At 43.4% G+C, this 22,994-nt stretch overlaps 1 protein-coding gene across 2 annotated transcripts in view; it reads left to right on the top strand.

Moving 5' to 3' along the window:
• The first annotated feature begins 2,835 nt into the window (after nt 1-2,835).
• ATF6 (activating transcription factor 6) overlaps nt 2,836-22,994 on the top strand; it is a 129,216-nt gene continuing 109,057 nt past the window's right edge. For both annotated transcript variants that reach the window (XM_063133794.1, XM_063133786.1), the window contains exons 1-9: nt 2,836-2,902; nt 4,957-5,030; nt 6,562-6,652; nt 9,167-9,261; nt 9,940-10,069; nt 13,686-13,892; nt 15,665-15,885; nt 18,665-18,850; nt 19,714-19,805. In XM_063133794.1, the coding sequence (XP_062989864.1) occupies nt 2,851-2,902; nt 4,957-5,030; nt 6,562-6,652; nt 9,167-9,261; nt 9,940-10,069; nt 13,686-13,892; nt 15,665-15,885; nt 18,665-18,850; nt 19,714-19,805 (1,148 nt within the window). In that variant the 5' untranslated portion in view covers nt 2,836-2,850. The remainder of the gene's footprint in view (nt 2,903-4,956; nt 5,031-6,561; nt 6,653-9,166; nt 9,262-9,939; nt 10,070-13,685; nt 13,893-15,664; nt 15,886-18,664; nt 18,851-19,713; nt 19,806-22,994) is intronic.

Below are 22,994 nucleotides of genomic sequence, written 5' to 3'. Positions count from 1 at the left end.
AGGAGAGACTGTAGCATGTTTAAAAGCAGAAGGAAATGAACCAGAGGACAGAGAAAGATTAATAATATGAAGCAAGGAAGGGAGGGTAGCAGGGATAAGATTAATAAAGACGCGAGAAGGAATCGGATCACGAGAACAAGTGGAAGGCTTCGAAGAGCGCAGTATTGTAGACAGTTCATAAGCTGAGACCGAAGGAAATGCAGAGAAATTTGCAGGAGGAACTGACAGATGAGGAACAGGAACTGGAAGAGGAGCAGAGCTGGCCAGATCAGAGCGAATAGTTTGGATTTTAGCATTGAAAAAAGAGGCAAAGTTATTAGCAGACAGAGAGGCGGGGAGAGATGGTGGATTAGGCTTCAGAAGAGAATTGAAGGACGCGAAGAGCCGCTGAGGATGCGTAGCATTTGACTGGATCAACGTTGAGTAATACTGCTGTTTGGCCAATGAAATGGCAGAAGAGAAAGAGGAGAGTACAAATTTGTAATGGACAAAGTCTGCCCGGTCCCTGGTCCTACGCCAAAGGCGTTCAGCTGCCCGGGAACAAGAGCGAAGGTAGCGGAGGAAAGAGGTGAGCCACGGTTGGGGTTGAGAAGGGCGAACTATCCAAGTTGTAGATGGAGCAAGATTATCAAGAGTTGAAGATAAGGAGGAATTAAAGAAGGAGACAGTTGAGTCCAAGGAGACAGCAGAAAGGACAGAAGGAAGAGAGGAGGCTAGAGACTCAGAAAAAGCCTCATAATTGATAGATTGCAAGTCACGACAAGAGCGAGAAGCGGGATGTGAAGGAGGAGGATTATGAGTAATATTGAAAGAAACTAGGTGATGATCTGACAACGGAAAGTGAGCAGTAGAAAAGTCCAAAACAGAGCAATTCTGAGTGAGAACAAGATCCAAACAGTGTCCAAGGGAATGTGTGGGTACATCAGACCAAAGCTTAAGATCATAAGAGGAAGATAATGAGTGAAATCGTAGAGCTGCAGCGTCTTGAGGGTCATCCACATGAATATTGAAATCACCCAAAATAAGAGTAGGACAGTTATCAGAGAGGAAAAAGGACAGCCACGAATCAAAATCAGAGATAAATTTTGAGGATGAGCCTGGTACAGAACTGCAATCCGCAGTCGCAATGGAGCGAAAAGCCTCACCACATGTACCTCAAAGGAGGAAAAACAATGTGAAGGTGGAATGGAAAGAGGCTGGAACTGGCACAAACTAGATAATAAAAGACCCACACCACCACCCCGACCCTCTGGGCGACTAGAGTGAGAGAAAGAGAGTCCTCCAAGAGAGAGGGCAGCAGAGATGGCGGTATCATGGGCAGGAAGCCAGGTTTCAGTAAGAGCAAGGAGGTGGAGAAAAAAGGGCATCTTAGAATTGAAGAAATAGGGTAGATAGATAAAGATATGCATCTATAGATAGGGTGACCATATGAAAAGGAAGACAGGGCTCCTGTATCTTTAACAGTTGTATTGAAAGGGAAATTTCAGCAGGTGCCATTTATATGGGGAACCTGGGGAATTTGCTCTTCATCACCACAGTTAAAGCTGCAGGTGCCCTGCCCTCTTTTAAATCTGGTCACTCTAGTATAGCTCCTGCACCTTTAACTGTTGTGATGAAGAGGGAATTTCATCAAGTTCTCCATATATACAAATGACACCTGCTGAAATTTCCTTTTCTATGCAACTGTTAAAGATATAGGAGCCCTGTCCTTCTTTTCATAGGGTCACCCTATATATAGATGCATATAGCAAGTCATATCTGCAAATATAATTTGTAGCTAAACGATAACTAACAGTGCAATCTTCCACATCTACTCAGAAGTCCCATTAAATTCATTAAGTATCAGATTGCAACCTAAAAGATTTAATTTTGACCAATTAAATCTGAATATATAAATGAAATATAAGTCAATGTACATGTTTACTCAGAAGTAAATCCCATGAGTTCAATAGGGGTTACTCCCAGGTAAGTGGGTCTAGGATTGCAGCCTATGCAATGAATATATATAAGGGGGAGCAGGAAAGAAATTTTATACAAACATATAACTAAACTAACCGTACAGCTGTCTCTCGACACTGAGCTCACAGTAAACTGACTTCCAGGTCCAAAAAAGGTAGACCAAAGTTCTGCTGAAATTTCCTTTTCTGGATCCTTTCCCCATTTTGACAAGAATCTTGCGGCACCTTAAAGGCTAACAACATTGTTCCGGCTTCAACGTTTGTGGAGCAGAGCCCACTTCATCAAAGGCCTGAACTGTTATCAGAGGCAACTGATGTTCAGGAATAGCCACTCAGGGCGCAATCCTATGCAGTCTAGACAGAAAAAAGTCACACAACTCCCAGGATTCCCCTAGCCAGCTGTCTAAACATGCTCAGGAGGCGTCCTTAGATCAGTTGCACTACAACATTTTCAGGGAAATTAACGTCCCCCATTTTATTTTTTTTAACATTGCCATTTCTGGTGTTAGATTTGTGTCCATTTATTCTTTAGCGTAGACTTTTTTTCTATATTTATTAGATAAGCTCCTTGGCTAAATTCCTGCCTTTTTTTCAAGAAATTATGAGTGAAAAATCCAGTATTCTACTTATTATATCCCGGATTTTTTTTAAAAAAATTAATCTTCCCACAGAACTTGGCGACGTCAAGGGAAAGAAGCCGAAGCGCCCTGCGCCACAGGGAAGCGCCTGAGGCCTAGGAGGGGATTTTATTATTTCTTCCAGCCGCCCTCTTGATGGTTCTTGATCCTTCCCGGCCCTCGTAGTCGGGGGGCGGGGCGTTGTGAGGAAGTACACGTGTGTTTATGTCATTCTCACGAAGTGTGTGTAATCCCGGAAGGGGAGACGAAGCGAAATGGCAGCGGCGGCGACCGGGTGGAGTCCGGGGGAGCCCGGCCTCGAGTGGGGTAAGGCAAGCGCGGGAGCCGGGGCCTTCGCGCCGCGGGCATCGAGGCTTCTGGAGAACCCGACGGTGCCAGGCCGGGCCCGGACGCCAGCTGGCGGGGGGTTCATGCGTGTCTCGGGCGGAAGCGGCCTCAGTGCGGGGCTGGCCGGACTCTCCGAGTTATTTATTTATTTATTTATTTATTACATTTCTATACCGCCCAATAGCCGGAGCTCTCTGGGCGGTTCACGAATGTCTGTCTCGGCTCTATGACATTTTTATTATATGGTCTCCCCCCTCCCCTCCTTTTAAATGTATAGGGTGACCCTGTGAAAAGGAGGACACGGCTCCTGTATCTTTAGCAGTTGCCTTGAAAAGGGAATTTCTGCAGGTGTCATTTGTACATACGAAGAGCCTGGTGAAATTCCTTCTTCATCACAACAGTGAAAGCCGCAGGAGCTACACCAGAGTGACCAGATTTAAAAGAGGGCAGCTTTAACTGTTGTGATGAAGAGGAAATTTCACCAGGTTCCCCATCTATACAAATGACACCTGCTGAAATTCCCTTTTCAATACAACTGTTAAAGATACAGGAGCCCTGTCCTCCTTTTCATATGGTCACCCTAGATATATTGCCTTTATTATATGGTCTTCTTCCCACTTTATCATGAGAGCAAACCTGTGCGGTCGCTGTTAGGCTGAGCGAGAGGACAAGTGTCTGGGCCCAGATAGCCCTAGGGAGCTTCGACGTTTGGGGGGGATTTGAATCCCTGTCTTCCTGGTCTATAGTAGACACTTTATTAAGGTGACCGTATGAAAAGGAGGACAGGGCTCCTGTATCTTTAACAGTTGCATAGAAAAGGGAATTTCAGCAGGTGTCATTTGTATGCATGAAGCACCTGGTGAAATTCCCTCTTCATCACAACAGTTAAAGCTGCAGGAGGTATACTAGAGTGACCAGATTTAGAAGAGGGCAGGGCACCTGCAGCTTTAACTGTGGTGATGAAGAGTAAATTTCACCAGGTTCTCCATATATACAAATGACCCCTGCTGAAATTACCTTTTCAATACAACTGTTATTATTATTATTTATTTATATAGCACCATCAGGTTCTCCATATATACAAATGACACCTGCTGACATTCCCTTTTCTATGCAACTGTTAAAGATACAGGAGCCCTGTCCTCCTTTTCATAGGGTTACCCTAACTTTATTCCCCTGTACCACCACCTCCACAGAAACTGTGTTGCTGCAATTCTGTAAGGCAGGTAAACATTGTGATCCTTATATTGTAGACAGGTATGTTTGAGGGAGACTGTCTTGCCTTCGTCTCCTCCACCCCATGAAATTTATGGCTGAGACAAATTTTGAACCTGGAACTTCTTTCTTCAGTTTACCCTCTTAAGTAGTATAGTATACTGACTCTTGGGATAAGTTAAGGTTGCAATGCTAAGCATTCTTAAAAAATACTTCTCAAATCAATGGGAATTGTTTTAAGTTGATAAATATGAATTGGCTTGTTGAATTAGGCCAAGGATCCATAAGCAGAGAAACCTAAGAGCTCTTCTGATTTTCCTATGAATACAGATATAGCTTATTGTACTTGTCTATTTGCTCCCCTTGCCCGTAGCAAACAGCAATTTAGGGGAATTTAAACTGGGGCAGTGGCATTTGGGGAAGTGTTGACTCTCGCCCCCAATGCTGCAGTCCTGATCTGATTCAGTCGTCCACATCTACCCCATCCAGTCACAGATGACTTACTGTCTTGGCTGAAGGCTGCTGCTTGAGAAGTATTCCCCGTGTGTGGTGCAGTGCAGCGTGGAGATACTGCTCTGATCAACAGTGCCTTATTGAAAAAAAGTATGATTGAAACAAATCTGGATCTTGGAAGCAGAATAAATTATTCAGAATGAGCAAATAGAAGGATGTTTGTTCTGGGTTGCCAGTTACAGAACTTGCAGGCTGGAGAATTGGAGGTCTCTTATCTCTAGATAATAGGGAGATTATGAATATTAGCACCTGCTAAATATTGGCTTGTATGAATAATATCCCTTTTATGTTTGTTTACATCATAGATTCTCTTCTCTTCAGTGAAATTGGTGATCTGATAGAAGATGGACTTCAGCTAGATGTAGAGAATGACACTTATGTGAGTAATAGTAATTCAAGAATTACATGACACAGCAGTATATTACATCAGCAAGTAAAACTGCCTTGATTTTACTTATTCTGTGTTGTGTACATTCCTTGCTGCAAGATTACATTTTCGCTGTACTGGCATAAATGTGGAAGCATTTGGCTTGTATTTCTTTTGTTTAGCACATGCTTCTGACTGAATTTGCTAACCAAGAACACAGCTGATTCAGGCGTGCACTTTCATCAGTGTGTATATTTACAACACACATCAGAAACAATTTCAACTTCTTGTATTTTTAATGTTCTGTTTGAACTCCTCCTATATGAACTTGGTGTTCAGTGAAATTCTGGCTTGTGTCTAGTTCCTGTCTTATCAATGGAAGGTGTTTTGGCTGAAGCTCATTTGTATTTAATAGCAGACAGGCTGATCATGCAGAGCCCTTTGTGCAGAGAGTTGCTTGAATGTTGAATGCTTTTATGTTTTTAACTATGACCTTAAACTTGGCTTTGATATTTGGGGTTTGGAACTCTTCTGAAACAACTGAGAACTGGAATTTGGAGAAAAGTAAAATATTAACTTGTAAAACTTTGTTTTTAAGCCACTGGCTCAAGATGTGCTCAGTTGATAAAGTTTGATCTTTAAAGGAACTTTTTCCTCAACAGTGTATAGAAGAGAAGCTAAAAAAAATATCAATAGCTTTACATCAGGCGTGGACAACTTGTGGCCCTTCAGATGTTTTTGGCTTACCACTCTTATTAGCCCTAGGCATCATAGCCAATGGGGAGGGAAATTACCCACCCCAGCTTTACATTTTCAGTCAATATTTGTGAATAGCGTATTCATGTATGAAATCTACCCCTCTCTGATTTGTTTGTATGCAGCAAAAGTACTCTACCCATGCTAGCAAATATGTATTTGATGTTGAGGCAACTGGGCTATTGTGGCCAAGATGGCTGTGTTAATTTACTTTTAGAAAGGTTTACAGATCCGGTATATTGTTCAACTCTATAGCAACTGATACCTGCAGTGTATGCAGTCCACTCTAGGCAGCTTACATTATCTTGGAACAACCAATTAAACACACAGTACTAAATGTTATTAAAACAGAGTTCAGTAAACAGCATCATATAGCACTGATAGCCAAAAGTTTAAAATTCATGGTAAGTTGCTGGATGCTAATAAAAATAGAAAAATGTACAGTAACATAAATAGCAGGCTCAAATAGATATATCTAGGCAAAGCATTGCGTTGCTGTTGGGCCACATTTGAAAAGGCCTGAAAGTGTACTTCAGTGGACTGAACCTAATATGCAGTGGGATCTTCTAGGATTCAGGGCGGTAAAAGAAAGAAACTAAAGGTGAGGAGTATTAAAATGGACGTCTCCCATCATTGCCTAATCATTTTCAGTCAAAAGGACCTCCTTTATCTTCAACCTGTTTAATAGCTGTGTGTTAGCTAAAGCAAACAATGTAGCTTTTCAAGTTACTGCTTATGTATGTCTGCTTTCTATTCTCTTTGTAACTTTGCTTGTTGTAATTTGTAGGAAAACAACCTTTGTGACCTTGACTTCGATTTAGAGCTGATGTCTTGGGATGCAGATACGTTAGATGTTTCAAAGGAGGAGATCCCAGCAGGTAACTTCAAGCTGAGTTGCCCATTGCAGTAGGCAATTGTAACACTAGATACATCTTTGAAAGATGGCCTTTTCCTGGCATAGCTTAATCAGGAGTTGGAAACTTTGGTTTTTTAAAAAATATTAATCCAGAGGGTTTGCCACCTTAGTTTATTGCAGCAGAAACAGTAGAATCTTGTGGCACCTTAAATTTAGAGCATGATCCTATGTATATTTAGGTAGAAAAAAGTCCTTCAACTCCCAGCATGCCCGAGGCAAATATGCTGGCTGGGGGACGCTGTGAGTTGTAGGTTTTTTTCTGTCTAAATGTGCATAGGATCACACTTTTACTCTGGCATAAGCTTTTGAAGTGGACAGTCTTTAAGGTGCCATAAGACTTTGTTGTTATTGTTTAATTATTTAAATAAAGGACTATTGATCCATGGGAAGAGTTAGCTGGGGGCCATTGATGTTAGTGGGTGAAGATAGAACCTAAAGTTAGTGGAGCTGCCCCCCGCCCCGCCCTCTCTCCCTCCCTCTCTCAGTGAAAATTTATACATTTCCCCAGTCTTTTTTCATGAAACGATGTCAAGAATGTCTTAAGTTGATAAAAGATGATAGATCTCCTTACCACATTGAGGAGGGGAATTCTCTGTCAATCATTGTTTCGTCTGAGACCAGGAAAGGAAAAAACCTGATTGTTACTTTTATTACATTAGTATACTGTCCAGTAGCTGAAGCTTGCTGGGTGGTTCACATCAATTAAAGCCACAAAATGCAACATGAAATACACTATAAAAAGTAAAAGTTTAAAACTACAGTATAAAAGTAAGACCAAAATGAAACTTAGCAGCAGTGCAGAGATTTAAAATAGAATAACAACAGAACTAAAACACTAAAATGCCTGGGAAAATAAAATGTCAGTTCTGGAAACGGGAGCTAGCTTTTAACTAGGTGGGATGAGGACTATCCGGCACATTTAAAGCAGACTGAAAAGTGTCAGTCAGAGCATCCACCCAGGAATTGCCAGTACATGAATGTTGCTTGCGGATCAGAGGAGATAGGAGCAGGTGCTGTAATGAGGCTCACAGCAGGCTGGTGCTGACGTCCTGCTTCCAGGTGCCTCCTTCCTGCTTTTCTTCCATGTGTTTACTGAGATGCTGGCTTGTCATTCCTCTTCTCCCCCCCTCCCCTCTCCAAGCTAGCACCAGCCTCTCCAGTCCCTGGAGGCATTGTAAGGGAATTAAAATGATGGGTGTAGCAGCCGCACTAGCTGGCTAGTCAAATCTTTGTTGCTGCTGCGGGTTCATACCTGCCTAAAGGGGAAAGGAGATGAATTGAGGAGAGCTGCTTCTGACTGGGTCCAGATGACACTGTGGCTTGAATTTGGGATGAGGGCTTCTAACACTATGGTTAGATAGTTGACACATTAGTAATGAGATCTCATATTAGGAGAAGCATGACCAAACTATGTTATAATGGTGCTGCTCTAATTCAAGGAGATAACTGAGCATTGATGGATATAACTAAGATGAGAGAGAGCTAGGGTGGGAGGAAGCAGTCCAATTTAAGGGGAAATGACAGGTCAGGTTTTTTTTTTTTTTTTTGCTTTTATTTTTATTTATTTAATTATTTATTTCATTTCTATACTGCCCAATAGGCGAAGCTCTCTGGGCGGTTCACAGAAATTAAACCATGAAGAGCATAATAAAACAACCAACAATTTAAAAACACAAATACAAAATACAATATAAAAAGCACGACCAGGATAAAACCACACAGCAAAAATTGATATAGGTTAAAATATAAGATTGAAACAGCAGAGTTTAAATTTAAGTTAAATTAGGTGTTAAAATACTGAGAAAATAAAAAGGTCTTCAGCTGGTGGCAAAAGGAAAACAATGTAGGTGCCAAGCGAACCTCTCTGGGGAGTTCGTGCCACAGCTGGGATGCCACAGCAGAGAAGGCCCTCCTCCTGGTAGCCACCTGCCTCACTTCCTTTGGCAGGGGCTCGCAGAGAAGGACCCCTGAGGATGACCTTAGGGTCCGGGCAGGTACATATGGGAGGAAGCGTTCCTTCAGATAGCCTGGCCCCAAGCCGTTTAGGGCTTTCAATGTTTTATCACTTGTATTTTGCGTTGAAACTTCTAACCCACCTTTCTGTACATCCATGCTACCAAGGGCACCACAGTAAAATATACAAATGCACTTAAAATATGTTGTGGGAGGAACAAAAGCTGCATCCACATTATGAGGAGAAGCCAGTTCATTCAGGACACCCTCCAAAAACAAATCAGCCCAGGAAACTCTTTCTGTTATCTAGTGTGTCAAGAAGGTGTTCTACTTGAATGTAGAAGAGAGGTTTGGACAAAGACTTTCTTAGAATGTAAGCCTATGCGGCAGGGTCTTGCTATTTACTGTTTTACTCTGTACAGCACCATGTACATTGATGGTGCTATATAAATAAATAATAATAAGTGATAATAATTAAAGGGCACCTTGGATCTGATATTCTCTCTCCTTCCTCCTTTTGCAGGTGCCGATTGGAAAGCACAGCCCCTGTCGCCAGCCACTTCAACAGATTCAGTTCCTTCTCCTTTGTCTGTGGATTCCCCAGTACAACACGTACCTGTAAGCAGTTCAACACTTTGGACTGGTCAGATAGAATGAGGTAGCATGTAACCAAATTAGGGTTCAAAGCAGTAATCCGTCTTCAAGATGCGAAGAAGCAATTGCTTGTTGTCCCTGCTGTGTAATTCTTACATTCATCTACTAGTGTTGTAATAGAAAATATCCAGGAATGACCCAGAATTAAGCCTCTGCAGCAGTAGGAATGATGTAAGGAACAAGGGATGCTCTCTCTTCTGAGGCAAACAGAACTAATGCTAAGGGCGGGTGGCTTGCTAAGGGCCACTGAGTAGTCCTTGGATGGTCTGGTATCTGACTGCATGTTTTCCAAGTCTACAGACTGACACTGTCCACCAGATCCTGCAGGAAATAACTTTTTCAATGACGTTCTTTTCAAACAGCTCTCCATATCTCCTTGAATCTGTGTCTCTTCACTTCCCCTCCCCCCACCGCTGTGTCCAGCAATCTGCTGTGTTGAGTGGAGATGGATTACTAAGAAAACCACCTTCTGGCTTGGACTGGCCTCTTGAGAATCTGATCATATGGGAAAGTGTTCTAGAATCTAGATAGAATGTGGACAGAACTGCAGATATGAAAACAGGACTTTTTGCCAGCAGATATTTGTCTTTTTTGCCAACGCAAAGGGTCTCATTGTGTCCATGTTTTTTTCTACTTTCCCAGGAAGGCGTAGAGTTGGGCTCCAGTTCTCATCCATCTCCTGTTTCTTTGTATGGCAAGAGCTCTCGAAGTCCCTCCTTAGCTGTAGAACGAAAGGAGAAGAAACCCCCACCCAAAACCATACATCACTCTGGTATGATTGATCTGCAAGTTCTGACCATCTCCAATATGGGGATAATAATCTTGTCCTATTTAACTGCTGTAAACATAGCTGAAAATTAGAAATGTCACTTGGTTAAAAGGATTGTAGACAACGAATTGTATATCTTAATCAGTTGATCAATCTGTTAGACCTGCCTAAACTTAAGCAATAGTTCTGAAGAAAGAAAAATTCTGTGTTTTTAGATAACGGATCCACATACTACATGAGGCCTTGTCAGAGCACTGGGATTCCCTCCTGTGTGCGTGAAGGGATCATGGCCTACTGTCCACAGGCTTTGCAAATAATTGTATTAAAAATAGTTAGCCATTTTTTTTAAAGAACAACAAGTGCTGCCTTGTTAATTGGCACAGTTAATATCCTTTTCAAAATCAATGAATTAGATCAACTAAACATTGCAGCCCTATTAAGAATGTCTTTTGTTGAGTTTCAATAATTTTATTATTTTCTACAGAAAGCAAAGCACATGGGGAAAAGGGAAGACAATACAATAAAATACATAACATCACATAAAATACATCTAATAAAAACACATATACATAAGGCCATACTCCATTTGAAGCGATCTTCATGTAGCCAGTCCAGTATTACGTAAAAAACACACAGATTATATATAGAATCCACAAACAAATAGATCATTCTTTTGCAACTCTTGTATATACTCTATCGAAGGTTTCCAGTGTGTTGCAAATGAGGTTGTTGATTTTTCTCTTACTAACGCCGTAAGTTTCGCCATCTCGGCGTTAGTAAGAAATGTGCTATATAAATGGATGATGTTGGTTTTAAGTTATCCTATTCTTATTACTGCCTAGCTTCCTTTTTGTAAAGTCTCCCTTATCTGTATTTGATTCTTAGAGAGATGCTTGCAGTGACTTCTTGGTGTCTTCCAGGTGCAAAACATAACGTGCACAGAGTTAGAAGGGATGGGAACTTGCTTGGTTTCAGAAATGTATAGAGCTATTTAGCTTGTTTCCACATAATGCTAAACCGTGGTTTACTACTATGTGCATGAATAGAAAAGTGCCCAAGTGACACCTTAGGCTCACATGTTCTCCCTCTTCCTCCCTCCCTCCCCAAACCTGATGTATTGTTACATACAAACCAGAGATTGTGGTTTAAAACAAACTCTTGTTGGTTTGATAACCAGAGTAACCCATGACTTGAAATTGGTTTGTTCTGAAAACTGACCAAAGTTTGTTTAAAACCATGACCCCTGGTTTATATGGGATAACAAGTCAAGATTAGGAGTGGGGGGGAACTGAAAGTAAATGCTAGAAAAGTCCTCACAGCCTTGCAGGAGAAAGAGAGGGGAAGAGGGATTGTGTAAGCTTTGGGATTTGCTTGCACTCTTCTCTGGTGCAAACCTGCCCATTTTGCAAAGTGTATGGGTATTTAAATCATTTTGATCATAAGCAAAACATAAAAGTTTTGTTGACCTTTAAAGGCACATGTGGCCTTTTGTTGTATTAACTTGTATAGCTCCTTTCTGATGCCATTCCACATTTGTTCCCCTAACTCCTGCCTACTAAGACTTCAGAGGAAAATTCTGTTACTGCAGTTGACAGCTGCATGACTGCTTGTCATGCTAAGAGAATAGAATAGAATATTTATTTCTTACCTGCCTCTCCCTCTGGATCGAGGCGGGGAACAACATATGGTTCGGGTCCAGGTTATTTGAAAGAACGTATCCTCCCTTATGAGCCTGCCCATGCTTTGAGATCTTCTGGAGAAGCCCTTCTTTCAGTCCCACCTTCTTCACAGGCACGCTTGTTGGGAACATGGGAGAGGGCCTTCTCGGTGGCTGCTCTGGTGCTCTGGAACTCTCTTCTCGGGGAAGCTAGGCTGGCTCCCTCCTTGATGGGCTTTCGGAAGCAGGCTAAAACTTTTTTGTTCCAGCAGGCCTGGAGAATAATCCGGCCCTCCATCTATGTTATTGTCTTATAATTTTGTTGTGTATTTTAAATGTTTATGGTTTTGTTCCCCCCCATGTATATTTTAAACTTTGTAAGGCCGCCTTGAGACCCAGCTTTGAGCAAAAGGCGGGATACAAATAAATATAATAATAATAATAACAACAACAACAACATTCAATACAAAATCACCATAAAATGCATTAAATTGATTAAAAACATATAAAACTGATAACATATTAAACTAACAATTGGACATGTTAAAAGGCATCTGGGTAGGCCTGCCAGAAGAGATCAGTCTTTATGGTTTTCTTAAACTCAGCAAGACTATTACGTTGACGAATCTCTCCCAGAAGGCCATTCCACAGTCTGGGGCTGGCAGAAGAAAAGGTCCTCTGGGTAACAGTTGTCAGCCTAGTTTTGGCTGACTGGAATAAATTCTTCCCAGAGGACCTGAGTGTGCGGGGCGGATTGTACGGGAGAAGGCGATCCTGCAGGTAACCTAGACCCAAATCATGTAGGGCTTTAAAGCTAATAACCAACACTTAATACTTTACCCAGAAACTAATTGGCAGCCACTGAAATGATTTTAAAGTTGGTGTAATATGGTCACCCCTAGGTGTACTGAAGACTAACCTGGCTGCCATATTTTGAACTAGTTGAAGTTTCCGGACTAGGCACAAAGGTAGCCCTATGTACTGCACATTGCAGAAGTCAAGCCTCAAGGTTACCAGCGCATGCAGTACGGTCTTTAGGTCTTCTAAGTCTAGGAAAGGGCGCAGCTGGTGTATCAGCCAAAGCTGATAGTAGGCACTCCTGGCCGTCGCATCTATCTGGGCTGTCATTTGGAGTGACGGATCCAGAAGCACCCCCAAGCTGCAAACACAGTCTTTCAGGGGGAGTGTAACCCCATCCAGAACTGGTTGACAAATCTCCAAACCCAGGTTAGGGCCTTTGACAGCAAGCACCTCCATCTTGTCTGGATTCAGCTTCAGTTTGTTTTTCCACATCCATCCCATTAGCGCCTCCAAGCATTCATTCAGAGGAGACACACTATCCTTAGCTGATGCTGTTGCCGAAGGCATAGAGAAATATATTTTGGTGTCATCAGCATCCTGATAGCACCCCACCCCATGCCTCTGGATGATCTCTCCCAGCGGTTTCATGTAGATGTTAAACAGCATTGGGGATAGGATGGCATCTTGTGGTACACCATAATAGCTCCTTCTTTGAGGAGCAGCTATCCCCAAGCATCACCATCTTGGACCTGCCTGAGAGGTAGGACCGGAACCACTGGAGCACAGTGCCCCCGATTCCCAAACCCCTCAGATGTTCCAGAAGGATACCATGGTTGATGGTATCGAAAGCCGCTGAGAGATCCAAAAGTACCAGTAGGGACATATTCAAGCGTAGATCATCCGCTAAGGCGACCATAGTGGTCTCAACTCCATATCTTGTCCTGAGCCAGTTTGAAATGGGTCTAGAAAATCTGTATCATCCAAAAGTGCTTGGTGTTGGAAGGCAACTGCCCTCTCACTCACCTTGCCCAAAAACGGAAGATTTGACACTGGTCTGTAATTATTAAGGTCCAGGGGGTAGGCTAGAAAGTGGTGAGTAATAATTGCTACCATTTTGGGAAGAGCACTTCAGTTTGAGCCTAGTTTTATTTTGTTTCCCAGCGCATGGATCTTCAGTGGCTCCTAATCGATGCAACCCACTAGCCTCCAAACCTTTGATTCAGCCTAAGCTTCTGCTACCTGCCTTTCGGGAGACTCAGGCCAGGCTCAGTGTTCAGGCCAAAGCCATTGTCATTCCAGCTCTTCCAACAATCCTGACACTGCCAAAGCAGCCACCCGTTGTCGCTATCCAGCCAGCACCTCCTAAAGGTATGTGAGCAGTTGGTGGGGTGGAAGGAATAGAAGCCAGCTCTAATGTCAAAGAAGCAAATGGGATCAGTATTAGCAACTTTAAAGATATGCAGCTTAAATAACTTTAACCCTCAGGCTTGTCATCATGTGTGTTTGCCATTGCCATCTAGTGGTGAACTAGTCAAATAGTATTTCTTTCTAGAGCAGTGGTTCCCAATTCGCTAAGTACTACGGACCCCTTGTTTTTCAAATGCCAAGCCATGGACACCCTACTTTTGAAACAAATGTTATCTCTATGATAGTTACTTGTGCGAAGCAATTTTTTGGAGAAAATAAGGGGTAGCCCCTAATAAGCAAAGGATTTTAGGTATACTAAAAACAGACCATAAAATTTGTGATATTTGTGATATTAACACGCAAAAATGACAATGATTTAGTTAGGAATATAAAGATGAATTTAATTTTACTAACGTCTAGTTTTCAATTGAACAAATTATGACATGTCTAGCAGCTACTAAACCTAAATGTGATGGGAGAAATCATGCCTCTTTTTGTCCCGAACAATCCCTTCCACATCCGGTTCAATATTTCCTACTTTTAATCTCAAATCCGAATCAACATCGAGCCGATTTCTATGCTTGTTCTGCATATAACAAAATGTCGAAAATGTTTGTTCACAAAGATATGTGGAACAAACGGGAACTAGATGTTTCAAAGCTTTTTCACTTAACTTCTTATAATCAGGAAAAACCTTCACCCAGAATTGGTCCAGTCTATATTCTTTGAAAAATGATTTCAATGAACCACCACAAGTCACGTCAACAAGTGCATCGTGTTCTTCCGCAGAGAGAGTTGTTAGTTATACATCACCACATTCAAAAGGATTCCTTATCCATGAGTTTTCAGTAATCTCTGAAGCTAGCCGCTAAATCACGCAGGTGCTCAGTGATGTTATATTTTACTTCTGGTAGGAATTCGTCCACAGTGGACTCCAGAAATAAATGGTGAATATGTGAATGGTGCCATGGACCCCCTGGGGTCCACGGACCACCAATTGGGAACCACTGTTCTAGAGCAAGGCCAGAATGCAAACAACTAGTTGCTACTTCCAAGATGGATTTTGTTTGTGTTTCATGGCCTCTACCTTAAATGACTTTAAAATGTGCTAGCCAAATTAATGGAGAATATTTGATTCATGCATCTGTTAGTGTTTTAATTTTGAAAAAAGGTCTCAGAGTGACTTGCGAAGAAGAAAAACCTGAATTACTCTACCATAATAGTACTCTTCAGCAGCCTCAGGTGGAATGGCTGTCAAACCTTCCCAGGAGATCACACCCTCCTGTTTCCTCTAAAGGCGGCATGTAGTAGGATGGCTACGTGGGAGCCTCCTTGTTCAGTGGCAGGATTACGTACATCACCTTGGGTTCCTTGGAGGAAAGAAGGCGGGAGATAAATGAAATAAATAAATCCCTTATTACTAGAAGCTGGGTGGTAAGAAGTAGGGAATGCCTCTTCCTAGCCTTTGCTGCTCATGAACTACCTGGGGACAGTTTGATGGGCTACTGCTGGAAAAGTAGTCCTGGATTTGGTGGGCCTTGCGTATGACTGAAGCAACTCTTTGGATCCCACCATACATCATGAGCATCTAAGATTTGAAATGCTCTTTTAGGCCTGGCAGAAGTATGTCTTTTCAGCTATGGGAGGGATGCAGTTCTTTGAAGAGTTACCAGGGGACAAGATCGCACATGAAACCAGCTTCATTTTGTACATGTTCCTTGTCTCTCTCTTAGGTCGGCCAGTGATACTTTCTCAGTCGGCTGTGGTGCATCTTCAAACACCAGGACTCCTTTCCACTGCCAACCCAGCCATTGCTGTCACTGGTGGAGTCACACCCCTACCAGGTCACACCGTTAGTGTTTTGTCGCAAACTGCAGGGAAGAGTTTGGCCAATGGAAACCTACCAGAAACTAAGCCTGTTCTTCATGCCACATCTCCAAATACCAGCATGGATGTAAGTTCTCTCTAACACCTGCTTGTAATTGTCCCTTGCACCTACAGAGCTTATTTCCTGCAGATCAGAATTAAACCAAAACCTTATAGGCGGGCACCAGCAACAACATTATGCATTCTGGGCATGTGGTTTCTACTCTGGTGTGGGATTTGGCATCTCTGCAACTTCTTTTAATGTAAACCTGCAAGAGGCAGAACATTTAAGAGTGACGTGCAGTGTCTCCTGGAAACTAAAGAGGGTTATGGTTAGCATTTTCAGTGACGACCATCGAGTGTGGCACTACTGTCACCTCAATAATCTGCTGTACAGTTAAGAGCTAGTTGCATGTCCTGCCTCCCCATCCACTCTTGTGGGTCTACATTAATAGAAGTATAGCTTCCAAATCACGTGAGGTCCTGGTTCCTCTCTATTCGGCCCTGGTTAGGCCTCATCTAGAGTATTGCGTCCAGTTCTGGGCTCCACAATTCAAGAAGGACGCAGACAAGCTGGAGCGTGTTCAGAGGAGGGCAACCAGGATGATCAGGGGTCTGGAAACAAAGCCCTATGAAGAGAGACTGAAAGAACTGGGCATGTTTAGCCTGGAGAAGAGAAGGTTGAGGGGAGACATGAGAGCACTCTTCAAATACTTAAAAGGTTGTCCCACAGAGGAGGGCCAGGATCTCTTCTCGATCCTCCCAGAGTGCAGGACACGGAATAACGGGCTCAAGTTAAAGGAAGCCAGATTCCAGCTGGACATCAGGAAAAACTTCCTGACTGTTAGAGCAGTACGACAATGGAACCAGTTACCTAGGGAGGTTGTGGCTCTCCCACACTAGAGGCCTTCAAGAGGCAGCTGGACAATCCTCTGTCAGGGATGCTTTAGGGTGGATTCCTGCATTGAGCAGGGGATTGGACTCGATGGCCTTGTAGGCCCCTTCCAACTCTGCTACATGCCTTTTGGTGGGAGCTGGAAAACAGTGGGTATAGCTCTTGCTGAGCTGGTGATCCTGTGCCTGTACTGTAACAAATTGCAGGTGGTCATTCATGCTCCTCCACAAGGGTGGGTGGGTAAACTGCATATTAAGGTGAAGGTTAAGCTAGGCTAGACTTCTTCTCCTTGTCATGCTAGTTTTCTGTGTGGAGGGATTTTTTTATTTTCATTTTTGCACGGAAGCGTTCTCAGTGAAGTAGGACAACAGCATTAGGAGTAAACTACTTGGGCAAGAACTAAGCCAACAACTCCCTTGTTGAGCCAACCCACAGCCTGGCTTGCTCTTTGCCGCCTGTACACCTTAACAGTGTTCCAAGGGGGCCTTAGTAGCATCAGCAGCCCTTCACCTAGTGAGCCTTGGGTCAGTGAGGCCCACTCGCATGGACCATGGATGCATCTAGCCTTAGTTCCTCTCAGACCAGGAAGTCTTGAGAAATTGGCTGAGGTAGGCCTCCCTTCACTCACTTAATGCCTCAGAGTGTTTATCAGCATATCCCCATCCACCCAAATTGGCACTGTGCCTGCCAACTGTGACCAAATTATAAACATAACCAAACAGAATGACTCTGACTAAGCTAGATAAGAAACAACCTTCCAACAATGCAGAGAGATGAAAGAGCCCCTTTCCTTTAACCAGTCCATGAACACAAGCTGAAAACATCCTGCCTAGTATACAGTGCATTATCAAGTGGCGGGAGAGGGATGTCCTCAGCTGCGCTGTGGAAGAGCCTTCAAAAGAGCCTGCAAAAGAAATAACAGCCATCCACATCCAATTTGCTGAGCTGCAGAAGGTCCAGAGATACTGGTCTGGTCTTCCTCACCAGGCTCATGCTCCATTCCGTAAAGGAGCAGCGGCAGGGGTAGAGCCTTCACTCAACCTCTGTATTCTGATTGTCGGGAAACAGTTTGTAAAATTTAGGCCTGAGATTTCTGTTACCGCTTCCTAGTTTTTGTAGGACTTAATGATGGTCTGGTAATAGATATAATCTTATCTCTGTTCGGTGCTGTCCTGCAGGGTTAAAAACGCAAATACAAAATACAGTATAAAAAGCACAACCAGGATAAAACCACACAGCATAAATTGATATAAGATGAAAATACAGAGTGAGAACAGTAAAACTTAAATTTAAGTTTATTTATTTATTTTATTTTATTTATTACATTTTTATACCGCCCAATAGCCGAAGCTCTCTGGGCGGTTCACAAAAATTAAAATCATCATAAAACAACCAACAAGTTAAAAATACAAATACAAAATACAATATAAAAAGCACAACCAGGATAAAACCACGCAGCAAAATTGATATAAGGTTAAAATACAGAGTTAAAACAGTATAATTTAAATTTAAGTTAAAATTAAGTGTTAAAATACTGAGTGAATAAAAAGGTCTTCAGCTGGCGACGAAAGGAGTACAGTGTAGGCGCCAGGCAGACCTCTCTCGGGAGCTCATTCCACAGCTGGGGTGCCACAACAGAGAAAGCCCTCCTCCTAGTAGCCACCTGCCTCACTTCCTTTGGCAGGGGCTCGTGGAGAAGGACCCCTGTAGATGATCTTAAGGTCCGGGCAGGTACATATGGGAGGAGGCGTTCCTTCACATAACCTGGCCCCAAACCGTTTAGGGCTTTGAATGTCAATACCAGCACTTTGAATCGGGCCCAGACCTGGACTGGCACCCAATGAAGTTGTAAAAGGACTGTTTAAAAAAACGTTCTGTTCCCAGTGGCCTGTGCACTAAATGCTCCCCCACCTCGCTTTGTAAGTGTGACAGAGTTCCTGGCTTTTACTGGTCTCCCTGTCCTCACTCATAGATGAGTGTTCTGAAACGGCAGCAACGCATGATAAAAAACCGAGAGTCAGCCTGTCAGTCGCGCAGGAAGAAGAAGGAATACATGCTGAGCTTGGAGGGTAGGCTGAAGGCAGCCCTGTTGGAGAATGATCACCTCAAGAGAGAGAATGGCTCACTGAAGAGGCAGCTGGATGAGCTGGCAGTGCAGGTAGGTGCGGTGGTTGTGAAAAGCTTGCTTTCTGGGGTACCATGTGCTGTCAAGGAGCCCTAGATTACTAACTATCACTGGACTGCAGGATTTGCCAGCTGTGATAGCCCCAGCTTTGTACGGAATCAGGTCTGATTGGCCACTCTTGCTCACTGTGGCCACACACAGCGCTTAGGAATTAAGGCCTTGGGACCTAGATTAAAGGTTAGAGATGGGCATCAGTGGCGCCTCGCCTCATATCTCTGCAGAAGCTTGCCTGGAGCCTTTTGTGCTACATGAATTGGAGAGCAGACAAACTAAGTTATCAGCTTTTGGGGTTCCCAATGGTTCGTTCTGGCCACATGCTGGGCCCTCCATGCCAAGAATATGGGATCACCCGAGCAATCCTGTGAACGTTGACCAGGGTGTGCAGTCAGGTTGCCAATGCCCACCTCAGATGCCATTAAAAAAAATATTAGGATCATCAGGATGCCAGTTTCCCCCACTGGTTGTTGATGGGAATCAGAATAGATACTGAGTGCCACATAGGGGTGAATGTGTGAGGAATGTGAGCAGCGTTAAACTGCTGTAAACGATGACTCTGAGCTGCTGCCCCCTTGTGGCAGAAATAATGATAGTGTATGTATGTATGTATTTATTTATTTATTTATTTATTTATTACATTTTTATACTGCCCAGTAGCAGAAGCTCTCTGGGCGGTTCACAAAAATTAAAACCATTAAGAACATAATAAAACATCCAACAATCTAAAAACCCAAATACAAAACACAGTATAAAAAGCACAACCAGGGATGTTGAAAACAATGCAAGAAGATTGTTTGTGTCCCATGTTTATTTTCTCTGATGTTTCTTTTATCGTCCAGAACCAGAGTCTCAAAGGTTCCCCTCCAAAGAGAAGAGCGCTTTGCGTGATGGTGCTGCTAGGCTTTGTTATGCTGAGTTACGACAGACTAAGGTGAGACTCCAGTATCAGAGGCAGAGAAGCCTGTGTACACCAGTTGCTGTGGAACATGGGTGGGAGCATGTGGTTGCACTGTGTCCTTGGTCAACAGCTGGTTGGCCACTGTGTGACCAGACTCTTGGTCTGATCCAGCAGGGCTCTTTTTATGTTCTTATGTCTCCTTCCAGAGAGCCTCTCCTGCCAGAGAGATAGGGATATACTGAGAGGTAGTTTCAAAACTCCTGCCCAGGAGCATTTCGGAGTCCTGGCACCTGCTTTGATCAGATAAAACTAACACTCCTTTTGGAAACCTCAGTTTTCAAACCACCTGCCATCCAGGGAACCTGGTTCTTAGCCCTACTGCCTCCTCTAATCTACGCCCTTGCTGAAGGCTCCTGATATCCAACACTCTGTTACTTGGAACTTTTTCAGGAAAGAACCACAGGAGGAAAAGTAGGAAAAAAACTCTAAGAACAGGCTCTGTGGTTCCTGCCATAGAAATTCAACTCCTGAAGTGTCCTAGGGAGCGTGCGGAACACTGCTTCAAACACTGCTTCCTAGGAATGAGGATTCTGTGGTAGGAACCATAGGGCAGGGGTAGGCAGAAGGTAGATCTCCTGATGCTTGGGATTTGAGCTCCCAGAAGTAACTTGCTAGCATGGCCAGTGGTCATGAACGTTGGGAGTTGAAGTCTCAAAGATCTGGAGATCTACTTTCTGCCCACTTCTGCCATAGAGCCCATTCCTAGAGTGTTTTTTCCTTTTTTCTGGGGGTCCAACCGGACACAGCTTGGCTTGTGAACTGCATTTTTACACTCCTTCTCTAGGACCTGCAGCAGAATCTTCTACAATGTACAATGATTACGTGGCAGACACACCAAGGCTTCTTTGCCATTCCAAAACAATGTGGAAATGGTTCCCAGATGGTAGAACTCTTTAGACAATTACAGTGACCGTGTCAAAAGCAGGCTTTTTTCATATATTCTGTGGTTAGTTGTGGAAGATCCAATAATAACTTTGAGCTTTGCTGTGGAGCCGGCGCACTAAAAGAGGGTGGACAGCTTTTTTTCACTTGGGATTCACGAATTCCATATTTTACTGCCTGCCCAGTAGCTGGATGGATTGTTTCTTTGAAATGCAGCGTTCTCCTTAGTGCCCTTGCCATCCATGTTGGTCCTTGCATGGCAAGCAAGCCAAGGTTGTATGGAGAAATGCAAATTGGTGCTATACACCGGAAGTAGGTAATGCTGATGTTGCCATGTGAATTGAAGCAAGCAACCCTGAGTCACTCAGCAGCTCCCTTTGCAGGCCGAGGCCCCTCTTCCTAGCTGCTGCTGAGAGCCTTTCCCTGCCAGGAGGGGGGCAGGGCCTGGGGAAGAAGATGAGGAGCCCCTGTGGACCATGGATTCCTCATGCCTGGATTATAATTAAAAAGTAAAATTGAATTTATTTAAAGCAGGGATGGGCAACTTGCCTGCAGTTGTAGGCCAAAAGTTGCCCACTCGTGATTTAAGGGAATTGGGATATACATGACTTTTTAAAGTTCACTGAAGAAATCTTCTAAAAGTGGCAAAACACATATATAAAGGAGGAAAACATGATTGCTTTCATAGAATCATAGAATAGCAGAGTTGAAAGGGGCCTACAAGGCCATCAAGTCCAACCCCCTGCTCCACCCTAAAGCATCCCTGACAGAGGGTTGTCCAGCTGCCTCTTGAAGGCCTCTAGTGTGGGAGAGCCCACAACCTCCCTAGGTAACTGATTCCATTGTCATACTGCTCTAACAGTCAAAGTTTTTCCTGATGTCCAGCTGGAATCTGGCTTCCTTTAACTTGAGCCTGTTATTCCATGTCTGCACTCTGGAAGGATCGAGAAGAGATCCTGGCCCTCCTCTGTGGGACAACCTTTTAAGTATTTGAAGAGTGCTATCATGTCTCCCCTCAATTTTCTCTTCTCCAGGCTATACATGCCCAGTTCTTTCAGTCTCTCTTCATAGGGCTTTGTTTCCAGACCCCTGATCATCCTGGTTGCCCTCCTCTGAACACGCTCCAGCTTGTTCATATTAATCATCAAATAACATATTGTTATTTAACATATTGTCAAATAACATATAACATATTGCTCAGATGTTATAGGGTTAGGGGTCTCCAAAACTTACAGGATTTCCCAAAAATCCTGTGTTCATCCCATTTCAAAATGGGACAGCCATCTGCTTTCTCAGAACAAAGAAGCATTGGCAAAACATGGCATTTACCCCATGGTGGAACACTAATATGGAAAAAGGGCAGCCAGACCCACTCTTTGACATGAGTCAACCTGTGCTGGACCCAACTGTGCAGGGTCAAGCTTATTAACAGCCAGGTGGAGACGATGATATCACTGTCAGGATCCCTTAAGGCAAATCAAGGGAGAATTTGTACAAGGAGCTCTTAAACGTTGACCCTGACTTCAGCTGAGGAAAGAAACACTTCCACTGAGTAGATGAATAATATAAAGATGTTGATTCAGGAAGCTCTTCACACACTGAGACTATACTCTTATGCATGCTTACCTGGGAGTAAGCACCACTGAATACAGTGGGGGCCTACATCCATGATGGTTTGTACCCAGTACAACAGATTATAGGTAGCGCCAAAGCATGCTGGGACAAAGAAGCAATGGCCATTTCTCCCTTCAGAAAATAGAATTGGCAACAGTTATTTATTTTTATCTGTTTCTAGTGCTAATGGGAAAATATTAGCACTAGTGTGGTGTAGTGGCTAGAGTGTTGTACTGCGAGCCAGGAGATCCAGGTTCTAGTTCCCACATGGCCATGGAAGCCCACTGAGTGACTTTGGGCCAGTTACAGACTCAGTCCAACCTACCTCACCGGGTGGTTGTTGTGAGGATACAATGGAGAAGAGGAGGATTATGTACGTCACCTTGGGTTCCTTGGAGGAAATAAGTGAAATAAATAAATATGGGATCCTTGTAAGGCTGTGCATAGAGAGTCTTTATATAAACAAACCTGCATAATTAATTTTAGGTAATGCACTGGGTAATGCATTAGATCAGTGGTTCTCAACCTGGGGTGCTCCAGATGTGTTGGACTGCATCTCCCAGAATGCCCCAGCCAGCAGAGCTGGCTGGGGCATTCTGGGAGTTGTAGTCCAACACATCTGGAGCACCCCAGGTTGAGAAAGGCTGCATTAGATGGATGTTATCC

Source organism: Elgaria multicarinata, chromosome 1, assembly GCF_023053635.1.
Source record: "Elgaria multicarinata webbii isolate HBS135686 ecotype San Diego chromosome 1, rElgMul1.1.pri, whole genome shotgun sequence".
NCBI lineage: Eukaryota > Metazoa > Chordata > Lepidosauria > Squamata > Anguidae > Elgaria > Elgaria multicarinata.
The sequence above is the reverse complement of the archived record's forward strand: the minus strand, read 5'-3'. Positions and strand labels throughout refer to the sequence as shown.